The 13,959-nt window shown below is 40.9% G+C and overlaps 1 protein-coding gene and 1 pseudogene across 1 annotated transcript in view; both read left to right on the top strand.

The window, feature by feature from the left end:
• The first annotated feature begins 1,704 nt into the window (after positions 1–1,704).
• The window catches only part of LOC126155094 (ankyrin-3-like), a 30,833-nt gene continuing 18,578 nt past the window's right edge, over positions 1,705–13,959 (top strand). The window contains exon 1 of the mRNA XM_049916207.1: positions 1,705–1,722. Within this exon, the coding sequence (XP_049772164.1) occupies positions 1,718–1,722 (5 nt within the window). The 5' untranslated portion in view covers positions 1,705–1,717. The remainder of the gene's footprint in view (positions 1,723–13,959) is intronic.
• LOC126163759 (5S ribosomal RNA) lies at positions 7,274–7,391 on the top strand (annotated as a pseudogene).

Raw genomic sequence — 13,959 nt, 5'->3', positions numbered from 1 at the left:
TGAAAAGGTTTTTCCGAGACTAGTACCAGTCAAAAACGTTTTGTCTAACGTGCTTAACATATTTCATTCTGGAACATGTTTCGAGGCATAATCTTACAATCATGCAAAAACAATACAAATACGTTTAACGCAAGCAGACATACATCTCAAAGTGGTTTGTATTCTGTATTGACACAAGCTGCAGTTTGCTCTGTTCATCTGAAGTGGACAGACGCTTATGTTAAATGTTTTTGTATTACCATTTTTGCCTAATGATGAAGTTATACTTCGAAACATGTTACAAGATTAAGTAATTTAAGCAACTTAACGAAAAACTGTGAAGAATATTGTTCTCTGGAAAACCTGTTCATATACAGGAGAACTGTTTTGCACAGTATAATTCGCTAATTTTACCCCACAAGGTTTCACAAAAACAACACTGCATTGCGTCAAAACCTCCTCATCTGTTCTACACTACCCTGTGGATTATTTCGCCATGTTATGATGTAAAGGGTGCATCATGGAGTTATTCAGACTTATTTCGCCAAACCGACATGTTCAGGTCAACAAGTACTGCAGCACTATTCTACGATAGGTACATAATCGATGCATTAGAACAGTTGCTGACTCTGCTTCGAATACATCCTGTGTGCTTTATCCTCAACTCTTAGTAAAAAAGAATTCACTTCTTAAAAGAAAGTGGTTAGAATAATGTGTGGGGCTCGTAGTCGCACATGTTCTAGGAATATGTTTGAAAGGTTAGGAATTCTTACAACAGCCTCACAGTACATCTATTCAGTAATGAAATTTGTTCTCAACAACGTGGACCAGTTTAAAAACAACAGTGACATTCATGATTATAATACCAGAAGAAAGAAAGACTTACACTATTCTCCACTTAACTTATCTTTGGCACAGAAAGCGGTAAAATACTGTGCCGTAAAACTTTCGATAAATTATCAAATGAAATACAATGTCTGAGAACAGCAGTAAAAGTTTCAAAAATAAATTGAAATCAAATCTCCCTGACGACTCCTTCTATGCCACAGATGAATTCTTGAATAGGAATAAATAAATCTATAGGTATAATATAAGAATTTTGTGCAATTTAAGGGAATAGGGTAGATAATAAAAATTTTAAACTCCTTTTTCTTTTTTTTTTTTTAAATTAAGCCTTGAACCATGTGTGTATTTCTTATGCACTTGACATGCTCCACATCATAACGGTTACCATGAGATCGTTCAATGGAACACGTAACTAACTAACTACGGCCAAACAAAAACTATTAGAGCGTTTTATTCCTTTATCTGTGCAAAACGAAGAGATACAAAAATTCTCCAAATGAAAGGACACGTGCGAGAATCTAATAGCATCAGTAGAACAGTGATGAAGATTTTAATCTCCTGAACAAGACCAAGTGGAATAGTTTTGCTGGAAAATGTGTGTATATCTTCATCTTATTCTATTTAGCATTAAAAAATATTGCTCTAGAAAATGGAATAAACGTGAAAAATATTCTAGATAGTGATAGTAATAATACACTGAACGTTCCCCAGATTAAAGTGTTATTAATTTCATAATCAGGAGCGTATTGTGTAGTAATAGCTTAATTCTACTGGCTGACGCCTCAGAGTCCCAGATCTTATCTTATTCAGCGATATCTTATCTAAGGTAAACCGCATAAGAGCGAAGCAGGTAGAGCAGAGGTACGTGTCACATGGAGTACGAGGCAAGGGAATGATGTGAGTACGAAATATTAAGTATAACACTGAGACACGAGCGGCACTTCATTTTCATCCACATATCGTGTTCGATACATGCTTGTACCTGTAGAATGGAACTGTGATAAATGCGAAACTGTCAAGAGGATACATTAGTAAACATTCATTCCAGACTACTTTACGTCTTCTGTGTCTGACCTGATTATGCGGTTTTAATCAAGGGTATCAGCTTTATTCTGTTTATACACAGATTGGCTATAAATGTACTCTTGTTTACTTGGAAGATCAGCTATTTAGAAAGAGGATCATTGTTTCGTAGTTATGCTATTTAGTTACTATTAATCGTCTGAAGCGTTTATATATATATATGCTCTGCATCAATGTGGTTTTTTGAAACATTATTCCCACATTATTTGTGGAGATTAGAAACCGCAGATTCAGGATATTCGGAGTAGAGTACATGACTAAGAAGATATCCGTCTAACACATTACGAATTTCTGCATTTTTGTAATTTCTTACCTTACTGGTAGACCTGTGAACACCTTTTACATCAGAAGATAACAATGTGTTCTGAACTACAAACAAGAGTCAAAAGTCCACGTGAAACTTATTATGTATCTTGTCTCGTGGTTGTGTATACATTCAGTTATGAACTTTGCTATTAAACGCAAATGGCTTCAAGAGCCAACGAACTGGCCTGTAAGTCTAAGAGCACCACGGATACCGACTTGCTATATATTCTTGTTTTTCGCTAGTGCAACATAACGACTCTTCTTGTTCATTATTTGTGTCCAGTGCACGCAAAAGCCGTTTTAAATACTAAAAATTGCAATGCTTACAGGGGCGATTCAAGAAGTCGGTCAAGGGGGGGGGGGGGTTGGGTGAGGCTAATAAGGAAGGGGGGGGGGGGTAGGGGGTTTGGGAGAATGGAATATCGCTTAACAAAAGGAGAGTTGTGGTCCTCTACCGACAAACTGGTAAAATTTGGTGTTTCTTAAAGTAGTTATTGGTAACAGTTTTGGAGTTCAGGGTAAAAAATGTGTATTAATAAATAATAAGACGCCTATTTTCAGTTAAATGATATTTATTGGTTTAGGTAGTAAGCTATTTGCCGCTCTTATTCTTTTGTTAAAATGTGTTTGGAATGCATTGCAACCTATATTGCTATATAATCATAAAAAATGATTGAATCTGTTGGAATAATATATTCGCTGATTTCTGAAGTCATTTTATCCAGTGTAATATGATACTCCATGGGGGGCTTTCAGCAATTTTCTTATTTGTAGTCCAGCAAATATACCCTCTTTCAGCTTCACCCCACTTAATTTGGGAAACTTTTCTTTTAAGTGATTGAAGGCCTCGCCTTTATCCAGAGCTTTTACAGAGTTCTTGATAAGGCGCAACTTGCTATGAAGGGGAGGCAGAATGGTTGTATCGGGCGCAACCAATCGGGTATTATTCACATTTACGTTTCCAGTAATATCTGACATCCTTATAGGCCATTTCTTGACTGTATAGTGGTTCTTGGTGTCACGGCTCTCCCAAAGGCACAAAAAGCAGCATTATTTCGTGAATCCAGCCTGTAAACCCGTAAGGAGTACAACAACTTTTAAATCATAGCAAAGCTGCCATGCATGATCCTTATATTTGATGCCTCTAGCAGCAAAGACATGGTTTCATATGTTTCTTTCACGTTTACTGCGTAAGACAAAGGTACCGATGGAAATGCTGGTTTTACTGGAATCAATAAATAGTCGGCACTCATGTGGATTATGTTGTACATCTAACTGCCTCATCAGACCATTGACATCTCTACATACACACACTGAATTCTGCATATCGAAATACTGAGCGAAGGAAGCACCTCTTGATCTGAATCAGGAAATTTTTGTCCCTGGAGCTAGGTTTCGTTGTTGCAGCCTCGAACCCAAGAGTTCAGCTTGCTGTTTCGAAAGTTTTAGATCGCAAACCAAATCGTTCAGTTCCTTTTTATTAAAGAGCTGTTGCGAAGTGTCATGATACTGAGGGCAGTACACTTCTATATATACAATAGTTTCTGATTCACTTGACATAGTGTCTGGTTCCGTGGCTTTCAAGTTACAGACAGGAACACGCAACCGCTCATCATGGGGCACAGGCAAATGCACTGAAGATACATTTGGATACTTTATTTTGTGTCTAGTTTTGCCTGAATGTCCCGAAATACTTGTAATACAGAAGTAACAGTCTGAATAATGGTCTTTAGGCTCACACCACACCATCGGGACAGCGAATGGCATGGCTCGTCGTTTTCCTTTCAACCACTCGGTTAAGGTTGTAGTACAAGTTAGGCAGGCAATATCAGGTGCAAAATTTTTATCTTGATCACCAACAGGACAATCAAAATACGATTTATATGCCTTCGTAACCAAATCAGTGATTGGTTTTCTATGGGATTTTGGAGTGAATTTCCCACACATATAACAAAAGTTGTCGGGGACGTTTCGACAGCAACGAGATTTACTAGTTTCCATTTCTCTTAGTGTTAGTTTAAACATAAAAAGTTTGCACTATCTTTCACAGGAAACACTCACTGAGGATCTCTTTCACACCACTGGATTACCACACCAACCATTTACTGACGATTTGGAGATCTTTTAGTTCTCCTGTGCAAATCAAAAACAACAGTTAAACATGAAACTTAAGGCTGTGAGGACGGGGCGTGAGTCGTACTTGGGTAGCTCAGTTGGTAGAGCACTTGCCCGCGAAAGGCAAAGGTCCCGAGTTCGAGTCTCGGTCCGGCACACAGTTTTAATCTGTCAGAAAGTTTCATATCAGCACACACTCCGCTGCAGAGTGGAAAGCTACTTCTGGAAACAATTAAACATCAAAACAGAAGAACAGCAAAAAGCGAAATTCTGAATACAAAAAATAAAAAAAACCTTAAAAACTCAAAAATGGTACATGCTACAACATTCTGAAAGGTATATTCGGATTCTTCACAGCAAAATACATACTAGTTGATGCATCACATCCCAGATGCAAATTAGCTGTTGATTAGTGTAATTTGTATAATTAAAGACAAACGGATGTTTGTTAGTCACTCCTGTCCATCACCATTTACGCGTTTCAGTAATAGATTATCTTCCTCGGGACAGGAGGAGCAGTCAAATTGAACCGTTTTCAGTTTAGTTTCAAATTGTGCTTTGCTTTCTGTAAGGCATCTAGTATCACTGAGTAAGTGATAAAAAATTTTGGTTCAACATTGTGAACCGCTGTTTGTACTACAGATAACCTTAATCTGACGTAACTAGTATCATTTTTTTCTTCTGGAATTGTAATTATGTACATTATTGTTTCTCCTGAAGTGCAGTGAATTGTTTACAACAAACTTCGTAAGAGAATAACTGTACTGTGAAGTGGTTAGATTGCTATTCACACGCCGAACAGCAGGCAGGCGCGACGAAAAACGAATTCATATTAAATTTTCGGTCAAAGCTCTATTCAGAAAGGAAGCAAAGCGCAGACACACATTCATACAACCATAGACACAAAACTCATACACACATGACCTCTGTCTGCGGTTGTTCCAGCCAGAATCTTTTAAAGAATAACGAATAATTAACGGCGGGAATAATTTAGGACAAAGGATGCTGCAACAACAATTAGCGCGGACTAGTAGCAGTGTGGTGTGCAGGGACGAGACCGTTGATATAGTGGGTCTCGGATGTCGGAGCGTTCGCGGTTTTGAAGGCAATGAAAAACACAGGAAAGAAGAAAAGTAAACAGCGCAGCCACAATTCGTGCGTACAAAAGAAAATAATGCTTGAACTACTCCACTTAATAATGAAAATGTGTTTCCTTTAAACTTTAGATTACGGTCGGATCGATTAGTACACCCGCAAACGACGCAAGCTGGCATTTTTGGTGAAATAACTACGTCCGCAGCTCGTGCTCTTGCGGCAGCGTTCTCACTCCCCGCGCACGGGGTCGGCGTGGTCAAGGATTTTCCCTGCCTCGCGATGACTGGGTGTTGTTGTGTCATCTTCATCATCACCATTCATCCCGATTACGGTCGAAGGAAGACAATGGCGTACCACCTCCGCTAGGACCTTGCCTACGCTTCCCGGAATATGGGAGCTCATCATCATCATCAACTACGTCTCCACACAAGCAAAGCACCACATGCTATTTGGGATACGACCACAAAAGTGGTAGATATTCACCACTGTCGAAACTGGGCACAGGCACGAGTGACATCACGCCATGGAGCCTCCGTGGAGTAAACCATTGAGTAGAAACATCTCTGCATCCTATACATGTCGCCAACATTAAGCTGGAATTTTCACGTGATTTTAGGACGACGACGTTCGTTTAAGGCCAATTCACTCTGCATGTCACGTCACAACAAAATATTTCACAGTTCATTTCAAATGGTGGCATCCACGCAGGCCGTCAATGGACTGTCACGTCACATTACGGCACGTAGAGATTTCTTGGGAAGAAAGCTTTGACGTTAAGTTAATCTGTTTTCACCACTCTCACTCGTTTTATAGTAGTGGATCCTCTGCTTTTGTGTGTTCTTAATTATCATTTTATTATTTTGCTTTTTCTTTTTTTTTTTTTTTTTTGTGGCAAACTGCAAACATTCCACGGCGACATGGATATTTGTTTCCGCGAGATCAGATATCTGAAAGCGAAAAATTATGTAAGTTTTACAGTAACATACAGAGCTGATGCACGCAATGTATATAAATAAGAACGTATCCAAGCAATTTCCAATAAATAATGTTTTAAGTGACAATATCAGCTTCAATGAAGGAGAAAAATACGGTTGTTTATGACATTATTAGTTACGTAGGAAAAAAAACATAACTGATAAGGTAAACAGACTTCATTTTTTCCTATATAGCTATTGTTGGAAGTGTTTGTATGTAGAGAGTTTGTCTAGCAAATAAATGTCGATTTTTTGAAATGTTGTTTCACTCCTCAGCCCTTTATGAAACGAAATTGTTCAAGAAGATACGTTATGAATTTTATTTCGTCCGTTAATAAATGTTACCATTGTTAGTGCTTTAATTTCGATACTATGATTCGATTTCTCACCTCACTTTCGTCGTTCGCTAGTGGGCCAAGTCAGCCGCCGTGACGTGACGTGATGTGAGAGACAGTATAAATGCACGCTAACATGACGATGCCGTTACGTGATGCCAATTCAAAAATGCTTCAAGTGGCTCTGAGCACTAAGGGACTTAACATCTGAGATCATCAGTCCCCTAGAACTTAGAACTACTCAAACCTAACTAACCTAAGGACATCACACACATCAGTGTCCATGGCAGGATTCTAACCTGCGACCGTAGCGCCTGCGCGGTTCCAGACTGAAGCGCCTAGAACCGCTCGGCCACAGCTTGGCGATGCCAGTTCCTTTTGCTCTTCAAAGCTAAGGAGTCTACTTTATTCCATGTGTCAAGTGCAAATTGTTTGGTGTTTACAAAACGCCAAACCAAATCCACAGCACCTACGAAGGGAATCTGTCTGTGTTAACGATATAACGAAATTCAAAATTCATAGGATGCATTATCGACACAGGCAAATGGCCTTGCCGCAGTGGTAACACCGGTTCCTGTCAGATTACCGAAGTTAAGCGCTGTCGGGCTGGGCTAGCACTGGGATGGGTGACCATCCGGTCTGCCGAGCGCTGTTGGCAAGCGGGGTGCACTCAGCCCTTGTGAGGCAAACTGAGGAGCTACTTGACTGAGAAATAGCGGCTCCCGTCACGAAAACTGACAACGGCCGGGAGAGCGGTGTGCTGACCACATGCCCCTCCGTATGCGCATCCAGTGACGTCCTGGGCCTTAGGATGACACGGCGACCGGTCGGTACCGTTGGGCCTTCCAAGGCCTTTTAAGAGAGAGAATTACGGACACACCTACGACTCCCGAGATCACGTGATCGTTGTGGCAATGCATGCAGACAACACAAAAATCAGTTCCTACATCTGGATGCCCACTACAGAAATATTTCTACAGAATAAACTAAACATGTTACCATTATGATCTGCACATCGACAGAAGTAGTTTTCTCTCTCTCTCTGACTTCAGTGAAATAGATACAATTTTTTTTCTCGAATTATCAATTTATCAATGTGATGATTCTATCTTAGTTTATCACCCATATGGACTGGGAAGAACATAATAAAAGAGTTTAATTTAGTGTATGAGGATTAGTGTATTTTTTGTAAAATCCATATATCGTTAGTAATAATATAGTGTGGATTTTCACAATATTATAAGTCTATTTGCAGTGCGATAGGTACAAATCTGTTCACCTATTATGTAAGACATCTGTTTTATGATAGAGTTCTGGTTTTTGATCCGTGGGCCAGTACATGAAGGAAGCTTTGAAAATTTGAAAAATCCTCTCCATTTCTGAGGTAGACCATCCGTGTATGTAGAGATTATAAATATCCAGACATTCGTGATACGAGGTTTATAGAACACCAGTTGCGCGTTTTGTTTTATGGAAAAGACGGCATACATGAGTCTAATATTATTGATAGGCTTTCCATTTGTTTGAAGATTTTTGTAATATTCTTGATACTAGTGGCTCGAGAGTAATGTGAGGAAAGGAAGAGTGTCTGTGGTTTGTTGTTTATTTTTATTAGTTATTTCTACCTTTTTCAGAAAGAATACGTGTTTTGCTAATCACTAAGTCCGCCTGTTCCAAAGCTATTTAGCGAGAAAGTGAATCTCATTTGACATCATGAGGCTACTCTCGCTATACGGACTGACTCGTGTCGTACCCTGCACTGAAGCGCAGAAATACTTGCAATGTTACTAAAATCAGAGGACTGAGGTTTTATCTTCTATGACACGATACATTGTAATTGAAGTAACTGTCACATTTTATTTCACTGGACACTTAAAATAAACTCACACCTATAATTTACAACGGATAAATTCATTTGGTTACGTACTGCGTTTAATGTTCATATTATACAGCAAAAAATAGTGGCTCTGAAAAAAGACGCAGCACTTCGTGTTGTTCGGACAGATTCCATCACTGAGCCCCATCATGTGTACTGCTTGTTATTAATCAGAATTAATACAAACTTTCGATGTTATTTAACACAAGGGAATTCCACTAACCATTTCAGCGAATATGTTTCTCTCTTTGAGTTTCTTTCGTACACAGAAAGTGTGCACCAGTGGCGTGCTAATATTCGCTTCCTACCAATCCTCACGATTGGGTTAACGTGGGAAAGGCTCGGAGCAGAAGGTTTAGCGATGTTCCTAAATCTCGTTTAATGCAGATGTGCTACCTGCTCTCGAGCGCCCCCCCCCCCCGCCCCCCCCCATCCAAAGAAAAAAAAACTCTAAACCTTTTGACCTTACATGTGTTTTCAAAATGAATAAATAAAAATTGCAGACCATTATAAAAAAAATAAATATCTCCTGCGACAGAATCTGTCACAGGGGTATGAAATTTTTATTCATTGCCAAGTACTTATACACTTCTAGGGGTGGTTTTCCATGACTCCGCTAAACCTCTAGTTTATCATCACGCGGCTGACGTTTGTGCGAGGATGAGTCAAATGAAACCCTTAAATATTTTTTAAATATTATGTATTGTGCAGAAGTGATACAAAGCTGTATCACTTTTCAACGTAAACTCCTCCATGCTCAATGCAAGTACTCCAGCGCTTACAAAGTGCATAGATTCCCTTAGAAAAAAATTCTTTTGGTAGTCTGCGCTACCACCCATGCACCGCGTGGCGTACCTCTTCATCAGAACGGAACTTCCTTCCTCCCACTGCGTCTTTGAGTGGTCCAAACATATGGAAATGAGTTGGGGCAATGTCTGGTGAGTATGGTGGATGAAGAAGACACTTAAAATGCGGGTCTGTGATTGTTGCAACTGTTGTACGGGCAGTGTGGGACCTTGCATTGTTATGTTGTAAAAGGACACCTACTGACAGGAACCCACGTCGCTCTGATTTGATTGCAGGCCGCAGATGATTTTTTAGGAGATCTGTGTATGATGTACTGGTGATAGTGGTCCCTCTAGGCATATAATGCTTCAAAATGACCCCTTTTTCGTCCCAAAAGAGAGTCAGCATAACCTTCCCTGCTGATGGTTCTGTTCCAAACTTCTTTGTTTTTGGTGATGAGGAATGGCGCCATTCATTGCTCGCTCTCTTCACTTCCGGTTGGTGGAAGCAAACCCAGGTTTCGTCGCCAGTAACGACTCTTGCAAGGAAGCCATCATCTTCTCGTTCAAAGCGCCGAAGAAGTTCTTCACAATCATCAACACGTCGTTCTCTCATTTCAAGAGTCAGTTGCCGTGGCACCCATCTTGCAGACACTTTGTGAAACTGGAGCTCATCATGCAGAATGTGGTGTGCTGACCCATGACCAATCTGTAAACATGCTGCAATGTCATTCTGTGTCACTCGGCGGTTTTCCTTCACTATGGCTTCAATTACTGCAATGTTCTGTGGAGTCACAACTCGTTGTGCCTGACCTGGACGAGGAGCATCTTCCACTGAAGTCACACCATTTGCGAACTTCCTACCCCATTCGTAGACTTACTGCTGTGACAAACATGCATCACCGTACTGAACCTTCATTCGTCGATGAATTTCAATAGGTTTCACACCTTCACTACGCAAAAACCGAATAACAGAACGCCGTTCTTCCCTGGTGCAAGTCGCAAGTGGGGCGGCCATCTTTATACTGTACTGTGACGGTATGTGTGCATCTACACTATGCTGCCACCTACAGGCCATTCTGCACACTGTTTGTTGTACGCTTACCAACTTACAGGATAACGGCGCGAAATTTCGATTTGTTATTACAAATTTAAGGTTTTCATTTGACTCACCCTCGTATATAGCCTAAAGTTCTCGTCTATATTAGTTACTGATTTCAATTTCGAGCAGCTAATCATTCTTGTATATTGCTCGTTCAACGTCTTTTTTGACAACAATACTTATCTCTGATCTATGATACCAATTTACTGTTGTAATAATTTTACTGTTGTTATCAAAAATGGCTACATACTAGAACTCAGGTAGACAGAGAAAGTTATGTTGAAGAAAGAAACAATGCCAAACAGATAATTGCTGCATCCAAGAAGAAATATTGGGAAGACTTTGGAAACAGGTTGGAGACTTTGGGTCAAGCTGCTGGAAAACCATTCTGGAGTGTAATTAGCAGTCTTCGAAAGGGAGGTAAGAAGGAAATGACAAGTATTTTGGACAGGTCAGGAAAACTGCTGGTGATTCCTGTTGATGCCTTGGGCAGGTGGAGGGAATATTTTGAAGAGTTGCTCAATGTACATCTACATCTACATTTATACTCCGCAAGCCACCCAATGGTGTGTGGCGGAGGGCACTTTACGTGCCACTGTCATTACCTCCCTTTCCTGTTCCAGTCGCGTATGGTTCGCGGGAAGAACGACTGTCTGAAAGCCTCTGTGCGCGCTCTAATCTCTCTAATTTTACATTTGTGATCTCCTCGGGAGGTATAAGTAGGGGGAAGCAATATATTCGATACCTCATCCAGAAACGCACCCTCTCGAAACCTGGCGAGCAAGCTACACCGCGAAGCAGAGCGCCTCTCTTGCAGAGTCCGCCACTTGAGTTTGTTAAACATCTCCGTAACGCTATCACGGTTACCAAATAACCCTGTGACGAAACGCGCCGCTCTTCTTTGAATCTTCTCTATCTCCTCCGTCAACCCGATCTGGTACGGATCCCACACTGATGAGCAATACTCAAGTATAGGTCGAACGAGTGTTTTGTAAGCCACCTCCTTTGTTGATGGACTACATTTTCTAAGGACTCTCCCAATGAGTCTCAACCTGGTACCCGCCTTACCAACAATTAATTTTATATGATCATTCCACTTCAAATCGTTCCGCACGCATACTCCCAGATATTTTACAGAAGTAACTGCTACCAGTGTTTGTTCCGCTATCATATAATCATACAATAAAGGATCCTTCTTTCTATGTATTCGCAATACATTACATTTGTCTATGTTATGGGTCAGTTGCCACTCCCTGCACCAAGTGCCTATCCGCTGCAGATCTTCCTGCATTTCGCTACAATTTTCTAATGCTGCAACTTCTCTGTATACTACAGCATCATCCGCGAAAAGCCGCATGGAACTTCCGACACTATCTACTAGGTCATTTATATATATTGTGAAAAGCAATGGTCCCATAACACTCCCCTGTGGCACACCAGAGGTTACTTTAACATCTGTAGACGTCTCTCCGTTGATAACAACATGCTGCGTTCTGTTTGCTAAAAACTCTTCAATCCAGCCACACAGCTGGTCTGATATTCCGTAGGCTCTTACTTTGTTTATCAGGCGACAGTGCGGAACTGTATCGAACGCCTTCCGGAAGTCAAGAAAAATAGCATCTACCTGGGAGCCTGTATCTAATATTTTCTGGGTCTCATGAACAAATAAAGCGAGTTGGGTCTCACACGATCGCTGTTTCCGGAATCCATGTTGATTCCTACATAGTAGATTCTGAGTTTCCAAAAACGACATGATATTCGAGCAAAAAACATGTTCTAAAATTCTACAACAGATCGACGTCAGAGATATAGGTCTATAGTTTTGCGCATCTGCTCGACGACCCTTCTTGAAGACTGGGACTACCTGTGCTCTTTTCCAATCATTTGGAACCTTCCGTTCCTCTAGAGACTTGCGGTACACGGCTGTTAGAAGGGGGGCAAGTTCTTTCGCGTACTCTGTGTAGAATCGAATTGGTATCCCGTCAGGTCCAGTGGACTTTCCTCTGTTGAGTGATTCCAGTTGCTTTTCTATTCCTTGGACACTTATTTCGATGTCAGCCATTTTTTCGTTTGTGCGAGGATTTAGAGAAGGAACTGCAGTGCGGTCTTCCTCTGTGAAACAGCTTTGGAAAAAGGTGTTTAGTATTTCAGCTTTACGCTTGTCATCCTCTGTTTCAATGCCATCATCATCCCGGAGTGTCTGGATATGCTGTTTCGAGCCACTTACTGATTTAACGTAAGACCAGAACTTCCTAGGATTTTCTGTCAAGTCGGTACATAGAATTTTACTTTCGAATTCACCGAACGCTTCACGCATAGCCCTCCTTACGCTAACTTTGACATTGTTTAGCTTCTGTTTGTCTGAGAGGTTTTGGCTGCGTTTAAACTTGCAGTGAAGCTCTCTTTGCTTTCGCAGTAGTTTCCTAACTTTGTTGTTGTACCACGGTGGGTTTTTCCCGTCCCTCACAGTTTTACTCGGCACGTACCTGTCTAAAACGCATTTTACGATTGCCTTGAACTTTTTCCATAAACACTCAACATTGTCAGTGTCGGAACAGAAATTTTCATTTTGATCTATTAGGTAGTCTGAAATCTGCCTTCTACTACTCTTGCTAAACAGATAAACCTTCCGCCCTTTTTTTATATTCCTATTAACTTCCAAATTAAGGGATGCTGCAACGGCCTTATGATCACTGATTCCCTGTTCTGCACTTACAGAGTCGAAAAGTTCGGGTCTGTTTGTTATCAGTAGGTCCAAGATGTTATCTCCACGAGTCGGTTCTCTGTTTAATTGCTCGAGGTAATTTTCGGATAGTGCACTCAGTATAATGTCACTCGATGCTCTGTCCCTACCACCCGTCCTAAACATCTGAGTGTCCCAGTCGATATCTGGTAAATTGAAATCTCCACCTAAAACTATAACATGCTGAGAAAATTTATGTGAAATGTATTCCAAATTTTCTCTCAGTTGTTCTGCCACTAATGCTGCTGAGTCGGGGGGTCGGTAAAAGGAGCCAATTATTAACCTAGCTCGGTTGTTGAGTGTAACCTCCACCCATAATAATTCACAGGAACTATTCACTTCTACTTCACTACAGGATAAACTACTACTAACAGCGACGAACACTCCACCACCGGTTGCATGCAATCTATCCTTTCTAAACACCGTCTGTACCTTTGTAAAAATTTCGGCAGAATTTATCTCTGGCTTCAGCCAGCTTTCTGTACCTATAACGATTTCAGCTTCAGTGCTTTCTATCAGCGCTTGAAGTTCCGGTACTTTACCAACGCAGCTTCGACAGTTTACAACTACAATACCGATTGCTGCTTGGTCCCCGCATGTTCTGACTTTGCCCCGCACCCGTTGAGGCTGTTGCCCTTTCTGCACTTGCCCGAGGCCATCTAACCTAAAAAACCGCCCAGCCCACGCCACACAACCCCTGCTACCCGTGTAGCCGCTTGT

This window comes from Schistocerca cancellata, chromosome 2, assembly GCF_023864275.1.
Source record: "Schistocerca cancellata isolate TAMUIC-IGC-003103 chromosome 2, iqSchCanc2.1, whole genome shotgun sequence".
NCBI classification, from domain to species: Eukaryota; Metazoa; Arthropoda; class Insecta; order Orthoptera; family Acrididae; genus Schistocerca; species Schistocerca cancellata.
Note: the sequence above shows the minus strand (reverse complement) of the source record. Positions and strands in the feature narration are given on the sequence as shown.